The sequence below is a fragment of the Thermobia domestica genome, chromosome 16, assembly GCF_964235325.1.
Source record: "Thermobia domestica chromosome 16, izTheDome1.hap1.1, whole genome shotgun sequence".
Taxonomy (NCBI): Eukaryota; Metazoa; Arthropoda; class Insecta; order Zygentoma; family Lepismatidae; genus Thermobia; species Thermobia domestica.
The window spans coordinates 118,283,014-118,303,513 of NC_137469.1; the positions used below are offsets into that span (position 1 = coordinate 118,283,014).

Below are 20,500 nucleotides of genomic sequence, written 5' to 3' on the forward strand. Positions count from 1 at the left end.
CAAGTAGCTTCCCGTTTACCAATTTTTTTTATGTAAATTTAATTGAGTATACACCTATTCATTGGTACAGTCTTACATGCCAAAAATGCCCATGTACAGTAGAGTACGCAGGAATTTATTACAGGGAGGTCCAAACTCAATATGAGAGTATTTTATATTAAAATTCCTAAAATTGCCTCTAAATTTAGGATAAATTTACACAAAAGTCGAAATTTCGGGGGTTAGGATCCACCCCGTGCATACGTCCCTGCCCACGTATATGAAGTTTGGACTAACGTCTGGTAAAATAGAGTTTACAAATTTAAAAAAAAAAAAAAAAAAAAAAAATGGAAATCTGGATTTTGCCGATTTCTCTGTAAATGATGTTCAAACATATTGTAAATTAGTAAAAAAGTATGACATCTTACTGCGTTCGAATGCACTTCAGTTTTAATCTGTTTCAGCAATCTCGGTTATTTTCGTCAGTAGCTCTTGGGAAAAGCCTCATTTTTTTTTATTTTTTATCAGAATTATTTTTGTGTGTGTGTGTGTGTGAGATATATATATATATATATATAATATACCCAGTTGTTGATGAGATTTAAACTCTTATTAATGTAAATTCCTTATACTCAAATCTTTTCAGCTTCTACTACTGCAAATATTTTGCACCAGAACTTCTTTTGTACTAATTGCACATGTAATATAGAGCTAGTTTTTGGTTTATTGGTTAAATTTGAGTTTAGCGTCCCTTTCAGTAGCGAGGCTATATGGGACGTGAACCTTCAGTTTAATGTGGGAATCCATCTACATGAGTTTCTGCTGGGAATCGAGCCTGGATCCCCCGGGCCATTGGCGCGTACGCTAATCATATAACCACGAGGGAGCTCAAGTGCCTTCCGCTAGTCTAGTCGCTAGCACGTGTGCCTTTGGTGCATGTGGTCCGGGGTTCCATTCCCGATGGAAGAGTACAAAGTAGGAATGAGCAAAACCAGTTGTTTTTTCACCGAAACCGGGTTTGGTAGAAAGTGGAATCGCTTTTGTAAACCATTTTTTGAGAGTTCTCAGGAATCTTACTCACTTCTGGACTCCCATCACTAATTCCTACATAGTAATAATTGTAAGGAGAGAGAGAGAGACTTTCTTCTAATACGAATTCAACGTTCTTAGGTTCCACCTGTGACCTTATTCCTCTGTTGCGAAAGTTATAAAGAGTGGCTCACAAAATATATACTCCTTTGTGAATTGACGGAAACCTTTTATTTTTGGTAGTCCGTTACAATAGATAGTAAAAGAGCGAAACAACGTTAAGAGGAGAGTTGTTCGGATGCAGTGGATTAACAAGAGTTTCAACCTCATCATTATTCAGTTAGACACACACAGTAAGTGCATGATGACGTCCTGCAAAGAGACAAGAGTTACATGTAAGTTATCCGGTCTACTGATAAAGGTGCTAGTATTCGCTGAAACAGTATAGTACAATTTAGACGCAGTAATTATTTTTCACAAATTATACATAAGTATCTTGTTTTTATATGCTTGAAAGAAAGCTTTCGAAAGGACAAAATTACTATTTTGCTTTTCTTTTCCAGACAAACTCTTGTGGAAGCACAAAGTCGATTTGCTAGTCTCTTCAAGGAATACCAGAACCTGTTACTAGAATGGGAATCTTATCACAAGGAAAGAAACACAAAGGTAAGACTTAAATGAACAGCATAAAACGTCTTGTTTAGTTTTAAAAAAAAAGAAGAAGAAGAAGAAGATAATCAGTGAGACGAATATGGCAAGTACACTTTTTTCTTCCTACCTCTGTTCTTCCCGGAGAAAGAAATTGTTACAAGGAATAACGTTATTCTTACATATTACCTCCCTTTGCTTTCCTGCTACTTAACTTACAAATCATATAAAATTTTTTGGTGCAGGTTGACTTTCAAATGTCCTGTTATCGACAATCCGATTCCTTCAGATTTCCGGCATGGATTTCGGGGCGCATTTTCAGATTTAACTCGTTGACTTCCCACTGTTTTCTGCAAACGTCATTTAAGTTTAGGTGACGCTGTATTCGGTAATCAGGTGTTGGAATTCGCTTACACCTGTTACCAGGCACACAGGATATTTTTAATTTATGGCATCATTCGGAATTCAGCAAAGAAAAGTAATGAAATTATTTCATTTAGTTCAATTAAAATTGTGTAGTACTATTGTATTCAGTTGAACCAATACTGTCAAACTGTTTGTCTTGTTTGTGAACGTTAAAATTTCATTTGCTCTTCAGTAAGTATTTAATATTCTTTTGTTAAAGGACTTTTTCCGTTAAATGTGTACAGCATATACAGGGTGTTAATGTGCAGGGTTGCAAATATATGGGAGGTGATTGCGCATTGAAAACCGAGCACAAGAGTCCATGAAACAAAATGTCAGAATCGGCTTTTGTGGACAAGAGGCATTCCCGTAAGTTACGTGAATGCAATTTGAGCGAAAGTAAGCGACGTGAAAGGATTTCCTTCTCGTCATATATAATTCCGCGGAAGATAATAGTTTCGTGCAGAGAAGCAGTTAAAATGGACAAAATAGAGCTGCATGTTGCATAACAATACAAATAAAATACGCGCTTGAACATTATGCTTGAACGTATTGTGTCGCACCTTTAAAAATGAAGACACTGTTTTTTCTTATGTATTAGAATATTAAAAATAATAGAATGCATTAAATATGAATATTGATATTAATATTGAGGATATATATATATTTAGTTTGTAATCAAAGGGTTGTAGGGTTGTTAGCTAACAATTTTTATTGTATGATATTAAACAATGACACAATTGGCAGATTTTGTGTATAGTTATTTTTAAAGCACAATTTAAGGGAATATTCATTCTTGTCAGACGAGTGCTATTAGCTCGTACAGAAATTTATGAACATAATTAATAATAAAGTTTTGTTTTTATTTTTTATGGGAGCTTTTACAAATAGATGATATAAATTAATTTAGAAATGATTTAAACAAATTAAATTAATTTTAATCTGACTACTCGGTAATGATAATGGTGTATTTAATTATGAATGCCGGTTTATGGAAAACCTAACCAATAATTTAAAGTAGCAATAGTCATCATAACAAAGCAAGGAGAGTGAAGGATAACTTACTGGCCAGGAGAGTGTGCTGCCATTGTAGAAACCTTCAACGTAAAAAAAATTGAATTTTAGATTTTAGCTTATCCAATTCATTACTTGTTATTGAGAGTTAGGTTTTATATATTGTTTTGGCAAGATACTTCCTTTTTTTTTATTAGAAGTTAATTTAAAGTAGCAATAGTCATCATAACAAATAAAAAAAAAATAAAAACTTACTGGCCAAAAAAGTATGGTGCCATTGTAAAAGCCTTCAACATAAAAAAATTAAATTTTAAATTTTAGCTTATCCAATTCATTACTTGCTATTAAAAGTTAGGTTTTATATATAATTTTAGCGAAACACTTTTTTTTTTATTATTATTATTAAAAGTTGTTTGTGCTTTATTACAAAGCTAATATAAAATTTCAACGTGCTTTAAAAAGTGTTGCTATTGCTTTTTTTTAATACTTTAAACTTTTAAATAATATAACTTAAAAAGTTTTAATTATATTTAAATAAATTATATAAATTTTTGTCAATCAACACAGTATGTATCCGGTAAGTGAAATCCGGGGTTTCTTCCAGACATACTTTCGCTGTTGTTGAGCGTACACGACAAAATTTGCTTCGCCGATGTCTTCTTTGTAATGCATCAACGGCGGACAATTTCACCACAGTTTGTGAACTCTTACCCTCCCAGTTGTGTGGTGTACACATACTGCACCGCACTTGCACGATTCTACTGTGTACGAAACTGAATAAATTGGTAGTTTGTGTCGTTATTCTTTGCACCACTGCATTTCTTTGTATCGTTATTCAACGTGCCAAAAGCTCGTTTTCCGTTAAAAATTTATCATTATGCTTAAATTAGAAAGAGAAAGGAAGTTTACTATCGTAATACAAACTTACCTCATCATTTATGTTCTACAGGGACAAGCAAAGAATTTCACACATCATGTGTTTGTGTAGCAATAAATTTTTCTAGATGTGCCGAGGAAGAAGTGAGAAGTGCCTCAAAACAGTCTGCAGATTATGTCTCTCTTGGATGTTTAAAGTATAAGAATTTTTGTTAGCTGTTGAAAAAAAAATGAATACATTTCATAAGACATGTAACTGCTCCTAACTGACTTTTTTTTTTTTTTTTCTCAGGATCAACATAGCAATATGTATTATGAATCCCAGGCGAGAGGTTTTCAGGAAAAGATAGATGCTATGACTGCGCAGTTGATGTCTTCAGAAGATAAAGTGGCTGAAAACAAAAATTACATCAAACAATTAGAAGAGAAGGTGAAGAAGTTGGAACTCGAAAATGAGGCGATTGCCATATTGAAAGCTCAGGTACGAATATGTTTAGAATGTTGATATCTAAATATAAGGGGAAAAATATAGTTCGCCATGTACACTTATGTCCAAAATTATTGTCACATGTGTATAAATATATCGTTGTAGGAATATAATTTGTGAACTAATTCGCCCGGTATTTCTTATAATGTTAGTATGTGTATCATCGGCAAAGACATGTATGTGGCAGTAAATAAGAACAATAAACGAAAATAAAACTTTCTTGTCCATTTAGCAACATTTTGTTCTACTCATTCTAATTTTCGTATTTATAATTCTTTCCCTGTGAAATTTACCACAAATACAAATTATCCGATTATACACATAGTGTCAGTAGGAAAAGTACCCTGTGAAGTCATTATCAAATTATATTCTTACAAGAAGCAGTTATGGATATGCGACAATCATTTTGGACATAACTGTACATATATTCTTTCCCGTGTACAACCCCATTATTTTCCGCAACCAAATTTGTATTAATGAGCATTACAACTCATCATGAAGGAAATTTTTGGCGTTTTTATGAGTGCTTAGTGCACAGTGAATTCTCGTTGTTGTTTGTTTCTTCAGTTATATTATTATAACTTTTTTGTGTTTCTGTTTAAGAACGAATTAGGTATGTGAGTGCTTCCTAGGGCGTGATTCTATCGTTTTCATTTCTAATTTTTGAGCATCTAATATTGACTAAGTAGTAGAGCTAGGAATTTTACGTGTTGCACCGTAATTGTTTTTCTGTTAAAAATCCTCAAATTATAGTCTTGGGAGGAAAACATACATAAAAAGTTCAGTATTTTGGTTGCATTTTTTGTTAAAGCGCAATCATTTTTCCTTTTTGCAATTTTTAAACTTTTTTCGCGTTTTGTTTCTATAACAAGTAAACGAGGAACACTAAGCATGTATGGCATCATATTACTTTCGCTCCAATGCAATTCCGTTAGGCTAAAGCTATTGAAAATAGAAAGTGTAGGGAGGTGAGAACAGCGAACTGGCCAGTCACAGCTATCACCAATCGCTTTTGTATACACAAGTATTTATTTAGTGATAGGATGGGTTGATTTGGACTTGAATGTCCCGTTTAGCACCGAGACTATATGAGATATGGACCTACAGCTTAACGTGGGATCCGAACCCAGATATTCCGTGCCGAAGGCGCGTACGCAAACCATACAGCCACGACCCTTACTTAGCGACTGGAGATGCAGCCTCTCTAAGAAAACATTTAAATGATAAATGCTGTGTTTTAACACTTTTCTAGACTTGTGACTCACATAATATTGTGTTCTGTGAGACTTGTTTTAGCAAACTCTTTAAACTATGTCAGTGAATTTTGAGTCCTTGTATATTGTGTAATTAGTTTTGGTACTGTTTGTATAAATATTATCATTTGAAATCTGCACCGAAATTTTTTAGCTCTACGTAACTCTAGGTGTGAGTTCTCGGTGTTTTGTCAATGTATGTCGTAACTTATAAAGAAACAGAAAAGTTCTTGAAATGATATTACGAGATAAATATATAGGCATAATGAGGTGTTCTTTATTAATCTTCGCACAGGGAGAATACGTTTCATTTTGCGGCATCGGGAGTGTCACTATTTGTCTCAGCGATCCCAAAAACTATGGATTCAACACTTAATATCGGTCAATTTCGATCATTTTTAAGTATCTCCCCCTCCCTCAAGTTGCGGGGCTAAATTTGGATTTAAACAGCGTCGGAAATGTCACTGTTTTTATCAACAACTTCGAAAACTATGGATTTGGCACTAATATCGGTAATTCTCGATCATTTTTAAGTGTCTACCCCTCCATCAAGTTGCGGAGCTGAATTTGGATATAAACGGCATCGTAAGTGTCACTGTTCATCTCAGCAACCCCGGAAACTATGGATTCGACACTAATATAAATTATCTTCGATCATTTTTAAATCTCTCCTCCTCCCTTGAAGTTGCACTGATAGAAACCATCCCAGGCCCGAACTTCATGTATGTTGAAAATTTGATCGAGATTGGTCAGGTGGTTCAGGAGTTATTAAGTCACAAACGTAGTCACTTTCATTTATATATATATATATATATATATATATATATATATATATATATATTACAGGTTAACATTGTTTATTAAAATTAAAATTATTTGGACGCATGAGACGATGATTCAAATTAACAAAAAATAACATTGCTTTTTATTACTCAGATTACCAGGCATTTTCCACATTACAATCCAATAAGATATTGTTTCTGCGGTAATGAACCATCGATTTCCTTAAGCCATAGCATTAGTTACCAATAAGGAATATGGTGAGAGAAAAGAACCGAATGTTTACCTCGTTTATGAAATAATAATAATAAATGGCTTGTTAATATTCCTTTTCAGCAGCGAGGTTGTTAGACATCCTCGCAGTTTGTTACGTTGCTTCATCTGTCGTAGTATATACCGTATTTTACGGACTATAACACACACCTTAATTTTTAAGCAATATTTTTTTAAATACCCGTAATTTTTACAGTTTTTATTATCAGATTGCAAAGCAGACTAAAAAAAATCATAGTTTATAAAACCGAACTGACCTTTAAAATCCGTACAGTTCGCCTTGCTTCCAGTTTGTCGCAGAATTTATGGTTTGTATATTCTAGTCCGTGGTTCTGGGTTTGTAATGGCGGGGCGAGAAGGAGGCAGTGTTAGCAAGCTTATGAATCCCTGCAACTCATGTTCGTCGCATCGGTGCACTGCTGCTACCAGTTGAATCCAATGTTGCCAGATAGAAATACGTTTCCCGCGGCATCGAATATATGGCCATTTTTAAGACTAGTGGGAATTTGAAATCAAACACTGGGCATTTTTATCTTAATTGCGAGTATGAGACGCACTTGAATTTTGAAGGCAATTTTTCGAAGAAAAAAGTGCGTCTTATATATAGTCTGTAAAATACGGTATTTTTTTAAATATGAAGTGTATATGTACTTCGAATAATTTTTTAATCCTTTTTACCTTCATAACCTTTTCCAGACGTAAGCGAGCTGAAAATAAGGACCGTGTTCCTCGAAAGTGGTGGCATTTAGTTTTTTGGACTTTTGCAGTGAGTAGGACGCTTTCTATTTTATTTGCTATATTGACTACTATCACCGCTCGCAATTTGTACTTGTATAACGATCTTCGATATTTTGCGAGATTTGATTGTTACATCCTGTTACTTGTCATTCTAGGTGGATGTGTATCAGTCAGACTTCAATGCAGAGAGAGAGGCACGCGAAAGACTGGCTGGAGAGAAAGAGAAATTGGCTGAAGATTTAAGACACATGCAGCGTCGTAACCAACAATTGATAGACGAACTGGATACTTACCAACAAAGCGAGTATAGTAAACTTCAGAATCAATCAGGGTGAGTTTAATATTTTGATTTTTGTTTCAAAATTAGTACAGCATTTCATCACAGGTGACGAAGAAAAGGATCAAAAAAGGTTAATATTTTTGTGTAAAATTCAACGTCCCTTTTCATTATGGAAGCTGTATGAGATGTGAAATGTAGCGTATGCTGGCCAAAAGAATTATCTTGTACCAAGCTTTGGGTAATTACGCACTGTACAAACTTCTACTTAACGTATATATTAAGAAGGAAACGTAAGCATTATTAAGAGAGCTTTGGAAAATGTGCTAAAGGAGAATTTCAACAGTATCAATCTTGATTTTTAAATTTCAAAACACCCAATGTATGTGACGCAACACGCATACATAAGGACCGTGTTCCTCGAAAGTGGCATTTAGTTTTTAGAACTTTTGCAGTGAGTAGGACGCTTTCTATTTTATTTGCTATATTGACTACTATCCGGGGTACATTGGGGTTTTCTAATTAAATACCTACATTTGTAGTACTGGTATTTTTACAATGCTTCGTCAGATATAGCATTGCATTATTTAAGAATTCTTCCTTTCTTTCTTTCAATAAGGAAAATAGTAAAATATTATTATTTCAGGGTTTTCACCGACCTGGTAAGTCTGGAAAAGTCAAGGAATTTTAAGTACGAATTTTTACTTTTCAGAACCTATTTCTCTTTTTGCTTTATTTGACTATTAGTAGGGGATATTTTATGAAATAAATTAATGTTTTACAAAACTCTAAATACACACACACTAAACTAAAAGTATGCGTGATTACATATACATGCATAGTACATTAGGCACCCTTTGGTAAGATACACTAACTCATTCTCCTTATCTGGAACAAGGAAGAATTGCCACAAGAGTGGAAAGAATCAATCATTGTTCCTATTCACAAGAAAAAACTGACTGTAATAATTATCGAAGCATTTCTCTTCTGTCAACATCCTATAAAATACTTTCAAATATTCTGTTAGCAAGATTGACCCCATACGCAGATGAAATTATTAGAGATTATCAGTGCGGATTTAGACGAAATCGATCAACTATCGACCAAATATTTACTGTGAGAATACAATACCCCGGTACATCAACTATTTATTGATTTTAAAAAGGCGTACGACTCGGTTAGGAGAGAAACATTATACAACGTTCTTACAGAACTTGGAATACCGAGAAAGCTAATTAGATTTATTAAGATATATTTAAATGAATCCCAAAGTAAAGTCCGGGTAGGAAAATTTTTGTCCACGAGCTTTCACGTCGAAAATGGTTGAAACAAGAAGATGCGTTGTCGTCATTATTATTATTTAACTTTGTTCTTGAATATGCTATAAGGAAAATCAAAGATAGCAACCAGGGCCTAGAGTTAGAACGGTATTCACCAGGTTATGACATATGCTGATGATGTAAATTTAATAGAGGATGATAAGAGAACAATAGAAAGAAATGCAGAGATCTTATTAAACGCTTGCAGGGACATGGGTTTAGAAGTAAATGCAGAGAAAACTAAATACATGGAAGTGCGTCGGGACCGTAATATGGCAAAGTATGGATGCGTTAAAATATTAAATAATACTTTTGATAAAGTGGATAGTTTCAAATATCTAGGATCAATGTTAACATAGGAAATTCATATTCATGAAGAAATTAAATGTCGACTGAAAGCAGGGCATTCGTGTTACTATTCGGTTCAAAATCTCTTGTTGTCGCGAATTCTGTCGAGGAATTTGAAGCTTAAAATATACAAAACGATAATCATGCCTGTTGTTCTGTATGATTGCGAAACATGGTCGCTTACTCTGAGGGAAGAACATAGACTGAAAGTATTTGAGAACAAGATCCTGAAACGAATATTCTGACCCAAGAAAAACGGGAATGGGGAATGGCGGAAACTTCATAACAAGGAACTACATAATTTATACGGTTTACCCAACATTGTTAGGGTCGTCAAGTCTAGGAGGCTTAGATGGGCAGGTCATGTAACTAGAATGGAAGAAAGTAGAAACGCTTTCAAAATTTTAGCCGGAAATCCAATTAGGAAGACCTAGGCGCAGATGGGAGGACAATATTAAGATGGATCTCGCAGAGATTGGAGTACAAAGTAGAAACTGGATGCAGAAGTCAGCGGAGAGCTTTTGTGAACGTGGCATTGAATCTTCGGGTTCCATAGGCCATAGAAAATGAAATGAAATCTTTGAGTTTTACGTCCCACGGTTATGCCGGTTAGACTAAAGGAGACGGTGATGATGAGTGATGAATGAAATGGTGGAATGAAGAAAGTGGGAGGAAACGGGAGAACCCCGAGAAAACCCACGCACACGGTGTTTGTCCACCACAAAGTTCACTTGGCGGGGACTGGGATCGAACCCGGGACCCCAAGCACCAGAGGTGAACGCTCTACCACTGAGCCACCGCGGCCCCCCATAGGCCATAGAGTTAGTTATATACTAGATCTGTAAATCGTGACCTGGTAAACCTGGAAAATACATCGTAATACTGCAAATTATGGATACGTCAAAATATCAAACAATATTTTCAGATATCTAGGATCAGTATTAACAGACCAAAACCATGTACACGAAGAAATTAAATATCGACTGAAAGCAAGGAATCCGTGTTTTTATTCAGTCTAAACAAGTAGATACCTTCAGATATGTATTATCAGTATGTCAGACCATCATTATTAAAAGACCAAAACCATATACAGAAAGAAATTTAATACCAACTGAAAGCAGAGAATTCGTATTGTTATTCAGTTCAAAATCTTTTGTCCTTGCGAATTTTGTCGGGAAATTTGAAGCTTAAAATATACAACGGTAATCATGCCTCTTGTTCTGTATGGTTAGAAACATGGTCGCTTACTCTGAGGGAAAAACGCAGACTGAAAGTATTTGAAAATAGAATCATGCGGCGAATATACGGACACAAGAGGAGAGGGAATGGTGGGTGGCGGAAACTTTACAACGAAGAACTGCACAATTTATACAGATTACCAAACATTGTTAGGGTCATCAAATCTAGGAGGCTCATTTGGGCAGGTCATCTAGCCAGAATGGAAGAAAGTAGAAACGCTTTCAAAATTTTAGCCGGAAATCCAATCGGAAAACGTCCATTAGGAAGACCTAGGCGCAGATGGGAGAACAATATTAAGAAGGATATCGCAAAAATAAAGTAGAAACTGGATCTAGTTGGCTAAGGATAGTCAGTTGAGAGCTTTTATGAACGCCGCATTGAATCTCTGAGTTCCATAGACCATAAAGTTAATGTTTTTTTGTACAGTATCACATGGGGTACCCTATTTTGTGTCCCTCCAATATAATGCTCTGTTAGGCATTTCACAACATAAATGAAAATTCGCATTAACCATTTTACAAATAGTATGTGCGTCACTGGTATGAGAAAACGGACAAGAATAGATAGAGTGCTAGTTAGCAGTGTATCCTCTTCTATATATATAATTCATAAATAAGTAAACAGTCTGTTTCGGCTTGGAAAAGGACATCTTTTTAGCGCCATAAAAATTCGATTTTCTTGAAAGCTTTACCCAAGAATTTACCCCAGAAGCATTTATTCACGTCAGTGTAATCTATCGATCGATGTGTGTCTCATCTTTAATGCTTATTCTACAGTCATCATCATTATGATAGATATTATGCCATTATTGGCAGGTCACGTCCCGAGCTGAGAATCTTCCATACTCCATGGTGTTCCACTAACCTCTTCGACTTCACGTACGATTTTTTCGTTTTGATACCGTCCATTAATTGTAGTCTCCTTCGCCCCCCCTCCCTCTTTCGTGCTACCATACCCTCTAGCATGTCCCTCATGATACAGTTCATACTTAGCCAATCCTCTTTTTAGTACCTTTCCCCGCCATTTCTAATACCCGTCCCATTCGTTTTCCGCTCAAACGAGCTAATTCTCTTCATTCTTCTACACACCCACATTTCGCAAGTTTCCAGACGTTTTTCATCATTTTTGCGTAATGTCCAAATTTTTAACCCGTACAGTACATTACTCCATACGGAGCATTTTATGAATCCTTTTCTCAACTTTTTGTTATTTAAGATTCTTCAAAATAGTACTTTCTTCCTCCTAAAGGCTTCTTTCACCATTTTATCTTTGCTTTTATTTCACGTTCACATTTCACATCATTACTAATAATACTACCCAAATATCGCAAAACTAGTCACCTGTTCTGTTTTCTCCCCTTCTTTTACATTTGGCACCGACTCCTTCGTTCCAGTCACCATGGCTTTTGTCTTCCTAACATTTATTTTCATCCCATAATTTTTAAAGCCTGAATTTTTCTAACATCTTATTGATTTTCTCTTCAGATTCTGCAACAAGTGACATATCATCTGCAAACCATATACACCTAATCATTCTACCTCCTACTGAATTGTCTGTTTCAGTGCTTACCTTGTAAGAAAAACCACTCCGGCCAATGGTGTTCATTTTGAAACAGCATCGGATTCGATATTTGTAATATGAATGAACTAACCAAATTTGACTTTAATCCATTCGCTTTTAGAGAAGTTACTGTATCCACTATATACAAGAAATGGATTCTACTATTATAGAAGTACATAGATATCGTGAGATCTCCGCAATAGGTGTATTAAAAATTTCTCACAAATTCATTACAAACCAGAAATTATAAGGGGTTCGCTGGCAAGAGAATGTGAAAAATGGGGGTCGTGATAGGAATTAGGTTGAGAAGCGCTGACCTAAAGGGAATAACTGTGGGACGATAAACTAAAAACATACATTTCATTGTTGTAAAAATAACTTTAAATTGATAGGTTTTGCATTGTATAATACAATGGAATGGATATAGTTCGTAGTTCGTTCCAGTTCCGTGGAATACCAAAGAAGGACTACATCCAACGAATTTTTCCCATAAGAAAAGGAAAATGATTAATTCGTTCCCATGAAAAGAAAATTTCATTATTCTTGGTGTATTATACATTGATGAGGTTGTTTCAAATACGTTTAAACATAGTATAAAATACAATATATTCGTACGTAAAACAGATGGTTCTCACTCTGAAGGTAGGAGATAATAGTCCCATTGTTTATTGCACCCCCTTTCTGGTTTTGTGCTAAATACTGTACTTACGTTATGGTACTGATGCTCATGGGCAGTCATAGCTTTGTCTTGAGAGATAAACAAGGGTAGTGCGCGATATCATGAGTCATTTTGAGTTCTAACACGCAATTTGTATTCGAAAGGTCGTATACCTTATATTTCCATTTTAAACGAATCTAAAAAAAATGTGGGGTCGTATTACATTTAAGCCAATACAGTTCTTTGGTAAAGCATCCTCACTACGTAATCTTGAAGTTCAGGCTTCGAGTTCCGAAGCCGACTTCCTTGTTTGGGTTTTACGAGGACTATCTTCAGCCATATCAGGCGCAAATGTCGGGACATTATCATAAAATATATAAGCCATATTCAGCTTCCCTTATCTCCTGATATTGATATGTCGACATTTGATAACGTAAGTAAAGTATTTCTCTCTCTCTTTCTGTTGTTTTATGCTCGAGTTACCAGTTGTTTCATTTTTCTTCTTTTGTGCTGCTCTTTGGATTATTATATTAGTGGTTCTCTGCTTTCTAGGATGAAATTTAGGGAACCATTGAAAGGAGTATGGAATATCAGGTACATTACATTATAACTGTATTGTTAATTTTTAAATATTTCTACGTGTTAAGTTCGACAAACACACAGCTTCAGACATTACCTTAAATACATTAAAAAAAAAGGCTCCTTCATTCCGTTGAACTCACACAACGAAGCACTTATGATAATTGTGCACGAAAATAAATTGAATGTCTTAGTAACATTTGTGAGTTACACAATTTTTCCGGTGGTTCTATGGTTCCGGTTCCGGTGGTTTTAACTACAGTTTACTGAAATAAGGGAAAATTACTGTCAGATGTTTCGCCAATACATTTCTGTTGGACTTGTTTGGATTTTGCGCAATGCCGTGGGTCATTCTTGTTACATTTTCTTGTATTCATGATGATCGAGGTCTTCCAAGTTCTAGGCAAATCAATGTGGTGCATCGCATACCGTTTATTTGTCGAGTGAAATGCTTGTCGTATCACGTTTGCAGTCTCAAGAAACTTTAAAAATGTTTGAAACGTTATCTCCCTATTTCCGTATGCCTTCCACCAAAATTCTAAAAGAAACACACGTATTCATTTCTGTATTCATTTACGATTCGTTGTTCCAATGGTGCAGTACATGTACTCCTGAACTCTGATTGAAATTGAGGGGTGGCTCAGTGGTAGAGCGTTCATCTCCAGTGCTTGGGGTACCTGGTTCGATCTCAGCTCGCGCCGTGTGGACTTTGTAGTGGACAAACACCGTGCTCGTGGGTTTTCTCGGATTTATCCCGTTTCCGCCCACTTTCTTCATTCCACCATTTCATTCATTACTCATCATCACCGTCTCCTTTAGCCTAACCGGCATAACCGTGGGACGTAAAACTCAGATTTCATTTCATTTCTGATTGAAATTTACGGGAGCGAGAAATAACTTTGTGCACCCAACTATTACAAAAATAATTATTGCAGTCATTAAAAAAATACCTAAAATTTTCCTTTGGTAATCTAAATATCCTCTTAGGCAGCCTTTGGGTAGATCAGAGTTAAAACAGGTACCTACCAATTTTGACAATGTAGAAGCAAGGATCCAGCATATGAGTGGTATATTATTGCATGAAGTTTGCTGAAACTAAATTTAAGGTTTGAGAAAACGTCTGTAGGAATGCATGATGCTCAACTGGAGTCGTGAAAACTAACGCGATTACAGAGATGTAAATTCCAAAAATGTATGCTACGTTTCAACGGTTCTCCCTAGTGAGTTCACCAGACGATCACGAAAAATATCCGAACGCAATTTATCTTTTTTGTTACTGATACATCATCTATGTAAAGGGCCTCAGTGATAGAATGCTCACCTCTGTTGCAATATATCCCTGGTTCGATTCCTGGCAATGAGAATTTGTGGTGGGTTTTTCTTGGGTTCTTCCACTTTCTCCCAGATTCCTATTCCACCAGACTTTTCATCATTTCACTTTTCTTAACCATCCGTTTCCTTTAACCTATGGAATGTGATTGTGGGACATAAAACAAGAAATTTCATTTACCATCTATATTCCGATCGGCGAAGCAGTGATAATGACGCTGTTTATTCCAGTGGAAGCAAATTCTTTTCTTATAGGTGGTTTGCACAAGTGTATGGAAGCGGTAACACTGCCGAATATTTGCTCGCAACTTAATCATGCTACCACTAAATAAAAAATTAGTGGTATTTCTTTTTTGTATGTCTCCTTCCTATGGAGATAAGACTACCAATTTATTATTATAAAGTTTTCCAATGACAGAAAACATACGCTCATGCATCTTGCAATGTACAGGATATTCATCATTTTTCCAGTTTCACTGTTTTTTTGGTTTAATTCTGATGCGGAACACTGGATATATCAAAAATGGATATGTAATTTTTATTAGTAGAGAAAGTGACTTTTAACACTAAAATAATGACTTATCCAAGTTGCATATACAACTGTACTGATGATGTGAGATCATGTATTATTTTGCTATAAATGTGACAAAGTGTGAGAATGCATGAATTTCCTTGTAAACCCGATAGCAACAATGCATTTATTGACTTGAACAAAAGTACAATTCTTAACGTGTGCTTACAAAAACTATTACCAAGTGGCGGGCAATTTAACTACATAAAATGCAAGAAATTGTTCGTATCATCTAAATTCCACATCAGAAATTTTGCATACATTAATGAAAACGTATAGACTTACATTAGAAAAGGAGATAGTTCTTTATTTGCTACTGGCTACTTTCCTACACTTATAATTTTCCTATAATTAAAACAAATGCTTCTAAGACTTAAGTCTGAAAGGACGAAGCATCTGCGCATTTCAGTGTGGATCAAGAGGAGGGATTTTAAAATGTTCACTGCAATCTTCCACTGAAATGATATCGTCTTATTGGGAGATTTAGTGTATTTTTAAAAATAGTGCTTTGTATATCATATTTTAATTGTCCGCCAGTATATATATATATATATATATATATATATTGCTTAATTGGGATCGTGGCAAGTCTTATGCGAGAGTAGGTATAATAAGGAATTGGGGATGCACTGATGAACTAACATTTAAGCGAATTAAATGAACAGACCCAAATTTATACCTTTTAATATACGGATTTATTCCCTTCCTATTGATAAATGAGTCTATTGGCCTAGGATGAAAGTTATATCATACTCAGAGAGACCTTGTGTACATACCTCTTTTCCTGTCCATACCGGGCCCACTACTTCTCTTTTCGTTGGATGTCTTTTCACTTATAATCACAAAGACGACGGACCGAGGTTCTAACCAGAATCATCCGTAGCCTTCCTGTAGTCTGGATTTTATTCAGAAGTCACTTCCTAGGTTCAATTCAGCAGTTTTCTATCATTGAACCCGGCAGTACACTAAAGAATGCGGAATCCAGACAGGGTGGTATGATCAGGACAGAGCAATGTACTCATAGAGAATACAGTAAAACTTCAATGGCTCGTTCTCTCCAAGTATGATACAAACATTCTCCCGGTGGCCATCGAATACCAACCGTATTCGAATTTCATATATAACAAGAAAATAATAATAAAAAAAATAAAATAAAATGAATACAGAATAAGAAATATCACTTCTAAGTTCAATGGTTAAGAGAAAATAAATGAATGGCGTCCATGGTCTGAATTTATAGTTCGCAGACATACTATTGCCATACAGTCTATGCAGATGTAGGAAAACTGAATTGAAATGTTAATATACACTGTCTTGCTGAAGCATGACATCACTGAATTAATTTTAAAAAGAAAATATTATAATAATCACAAAGTAGTAATAATAATTATCACCATCACCAAATATCACATAACACTGTCACACTAATGTTTCAATCACAGAAAGCAGGATTAACGTTATCTCTGTTCACTATTAAGAACACAAGGATGAGTTCTAAAAACTTCATTAGGTTGGTGGTATTCATGAAAGTTCATAAATACGTTTTTTACCACAATTGATGGAAACCAGTCTGTGTTGTTACCAAAGATCTTATTCACGAGCACACCGGTCGATATTAGCGCAGTCTATGGTGAGTGAACACAAGACGTTATGCAGTGATGATAATTCTTAAATATGATAATCACATATAATCTAACAAAGATATACATAGTTCCATAACTATCTCTTGGGCCAAAAGGGCATCGGAGTATGCACCACAAAGAGTTCTCAAAGTACACATAACTCTCACCGTTAGGCCAAATAAACTTTATGACACTTGATTAAGATGAACGAGAGAAGAAATTTCAGAGTATGCCTTATTAATTATTACTTTAGGTTCTAAATAATCTTCGTATATAGAAAGGGGTGGAGGAAGGCATGGCAATGGAGAATCTTGGTTTGATATAGGAAGAGAATCCGTTGTTGTTTTAATTACTGGCCGAGATATCGTTGGTTTAGGACGAGGTGATTGAACTGTTTTCGTTTTGCAAGAGCAACAGAGATTTCTCAAGCAAAATCGAAAAGTAGAGAGAAGGAGGAATGCAAAAAGAAGGAACAGTAGTACTGACCAAGAAATTGTGGAATAGTGGTACACTGTAGGAATATGAAATAATGCTTGGTAGTGGTTTCAAATAGATACGAGAAATTACTTGCATATGCTGAGTAGCGGTTAGAGATGATAAGCTTACGATCATCAAAATAAGACGGAAAGATCGCAAGATCAATCCGGTTTCCTGTAAGCAAACAAAAAGAAAACGAAAATCAACTTCCATGCATTCAGTAGAGAAACAAAAATACAAAACATGCACGAATAGATGCTATCAATGAAGACGAATAATAGATACGAATTATACGTGAACGTACTACTGGAAGTACTCCCAATAGATCCTTTCTTTTCTAAATATAACTAGTAATGCAATAGAAATAAAACAACAGTAAACAACGTCCCTGGTACCTAACAAAAGGACAAACTAATACTTCTATTATTCTACATTAAAATAGCATCATTATTACCCGTACATATACTCATTTTTCCTGTCTTACATCTTGAATTACAGCTAACCTGTAATCGAACGATAAAATCAAAATAAATAAGACTTCAAACATGATACAAAACAAAACCCACTGATTATCATCATACGCTAACTCAGCTTAATCGAAATACAAAAAAGAAAAAGAAAAAATCGGAAGCAAATGAGAATGTTGTACTTTGATTACAGCATAAATATACAGACGTTCAACGATAAAACGACCTACGGAAACAAAACAATAAAAGAAAACTCAGCAAACGTAAAGATGTCAGGAGTATAACCTATTGACCACGTTCTGCTAAGAGAACGCTGAAACAACAAATTAAAATATGTAATCTCTAATTGTAAAAAAAGATCTCTAAATCGCGAAAGATGTTACGGTTTAAACGTAGATTCCCCCCTCCTATATCTAACCAAAGAATAGAAAAGATGATTCTAAATAGGTTAAAAGAAGGAATAACACTCTCCATTACAGTATAGAAGAATGAAAGGACGATTTGTGTTTCTACAAATCGTAGCTTGGCCATCGGGGTGAGATATTGACAAACTGGAACACACAGGCGCCCACCACTCGCCCATGTTACTGTAATGAACAGCGTTATTGGAGACCACCACCTGTGTTAGTGCCTAATCTAATTTTTTATTCCCTTTAGTGTTATTTACTCTGTCTTTTTGTTTAACAATCACACAAGTGTCTTCATATGTTTCTGACGGAGTCTCTCTGATCTTCGAAGATTAGGGCCATCACCGGTTTTATGTTGCTCATGGTCCGGATGTTCATCATGTTTCGTGATTCGAGATGTCTCCTTATCCTCTGATTGTATTTTTTGTTGCCCAAAATCCTGTTGTTTAATTTTCTTCCTGTTTTCAGATTCTTGTCCTTCCTTTTCTTCTACTTCTGCTTTGTTATTATCTCCCTCCTCCTCCTCTTCTTCTTCCTTTTCTTCTGGAAAGAATTTCTTCAATCTGGACACAGTAATGGAATCTTCCACAAGTTTACCACGTGGAGAATAATACTGCACGATATAACTATTCTCATCATTCTTCTTAGTTATTATACCAGTGCCTCTGTATATTTGACTGAAAAATTTCGATTTTCCTGGTTTCGGGTTTACGTCCAGAATTAAGACTGTCTCCCCAACTGAAAATTGTGGGTGCGACGTTTTGGCGTCAGATACTTTCTTCTGACATTCAAATTTCTTGCAAAGATTCATATATGCTTCACGGCGAGCTTCTTCAATCTTCTTCAGTCGATCTTCATTAGATTGAAACTGAACAGGTACAGACATGGTATTATCCACTGGCAGTGATGGATTAAAGCCCATTAAAAGATAAGCAGGGGAAAACTTCATTCCAGAATGGACGGCAGTATTATAAGAAAATGTGATGGATTGAACATAATCAGACCACTTTTCTTGCTTATCATACACATACGCTTTGAGAAGCATAGAAATTGTTTGTATAGCTTTCTCAACAACACCAATTCTAAAGTGCGCCATTGTATCTGCAAATTTCAAAGTAACCCCCAGCCGTTGAGTCAGCTCCTTAAACAACGCAGACTTGAAACTTGAAGCTCTGTCTAATCTGAGAAATTTAGGTGTGCCGTACCTTAGAAAAACATGATTCACTAAAGCATCCGCCACTGATTCTGCATCTACTTTCTCCAATGTTGTGGTCACCAAAAATCTGGTTGTATCATCAATTATCAAAAAAAGATAACGATGTTTATTTTTGTCTAGTACAGTCGGCCCGTAAATGTCACAAGTGATCGAAGTGAATGGTACAGGACTGTTCTCACACATTTGTAATGTGTGGGGCTTTTTCCCATATATTGGACGCACAAGTTGACAAGTTATACATGATCGTACTTTAGAATACACATATCTCTTTAAATCATGAAAATAATATCGACGCCTCATATTCTCATAAACTTTGAGTGCACTCATATGGGCCCCGCCGTGTGGAGAAACATGATACTGTTCAAAAACATGTTTACGTAAACACAAGGGAACACAAATCAAATATACAATTTCTTCACCAATTTTCTGCCTGCGCATAAGTATACCATTTTTCAAAGAGAAATGATAGGCTGCCCGTTGAATTTTCGGTTCCACTTCACTACATAATCCATCCGTTTCTAACACTCGTATAATTTGAGATAGGTAACTATCTTTCCTCTGACAGACAGAAATGTCGAAATTTTCGTCTTTAAGAAAATAAAGCCTATTTTCTATATCAACTGCATTATCCTCCTCTGTTGGCTCATATACAGGGTTTCTTGACAATGCATCCGCTATTTTATTGGATACGCCCTTACGGTGCAAAATGACAAAATTATAGTCTTGAAAGAAATTACTCAAACGAGCTAGCTTGCCTGTAAGATTCTTGGATGTTTGTAAGTAGCTTAAACTAGCATTATCGGTGATAACAGTAAATTTCTTACATCCCAACAAAAAGAATCTAAAAACACGAAATGCATAAGCAGCAGCAGCAATTTCTAGAGACATAACATCATAGTTTTTCTCCTGTGGTCTAAGACTTCTACTGCAAAATACAACTGGGTGTATT

General features: G+C 35.4%; 1 protein-coding gene across 2 annotated transcripts in view; it reads left to right on the plus strand.

Moving 5' to 3' along the window:
• The window catches only part of LOC145673370 (optineurin-like), a 111,800-nt gene that overhangs the window by 68,914 nt on the left and 22,386 nt on the right, over positions 1–20,500 (plus strand). For both annotated transcript variants that reach the window (XM_081743013.1, XM_081743014.1), the window contains exons 11-13: positions 1,572–1,674; positions 4,244–4,432; positions 7,638–7,813. In XM_081743013.1, coding sequence (XP_081599139.1) covers positions 1,572–1,674; positions 4,244–4,432; positions 7,638–7,813 — 468 coding nt within the window. The remainder of the gene's footprint in view (positions 1–1,571; positions 1,675–4,243; positions 4,433–7,637; positions 7,814–20,500) is intronic.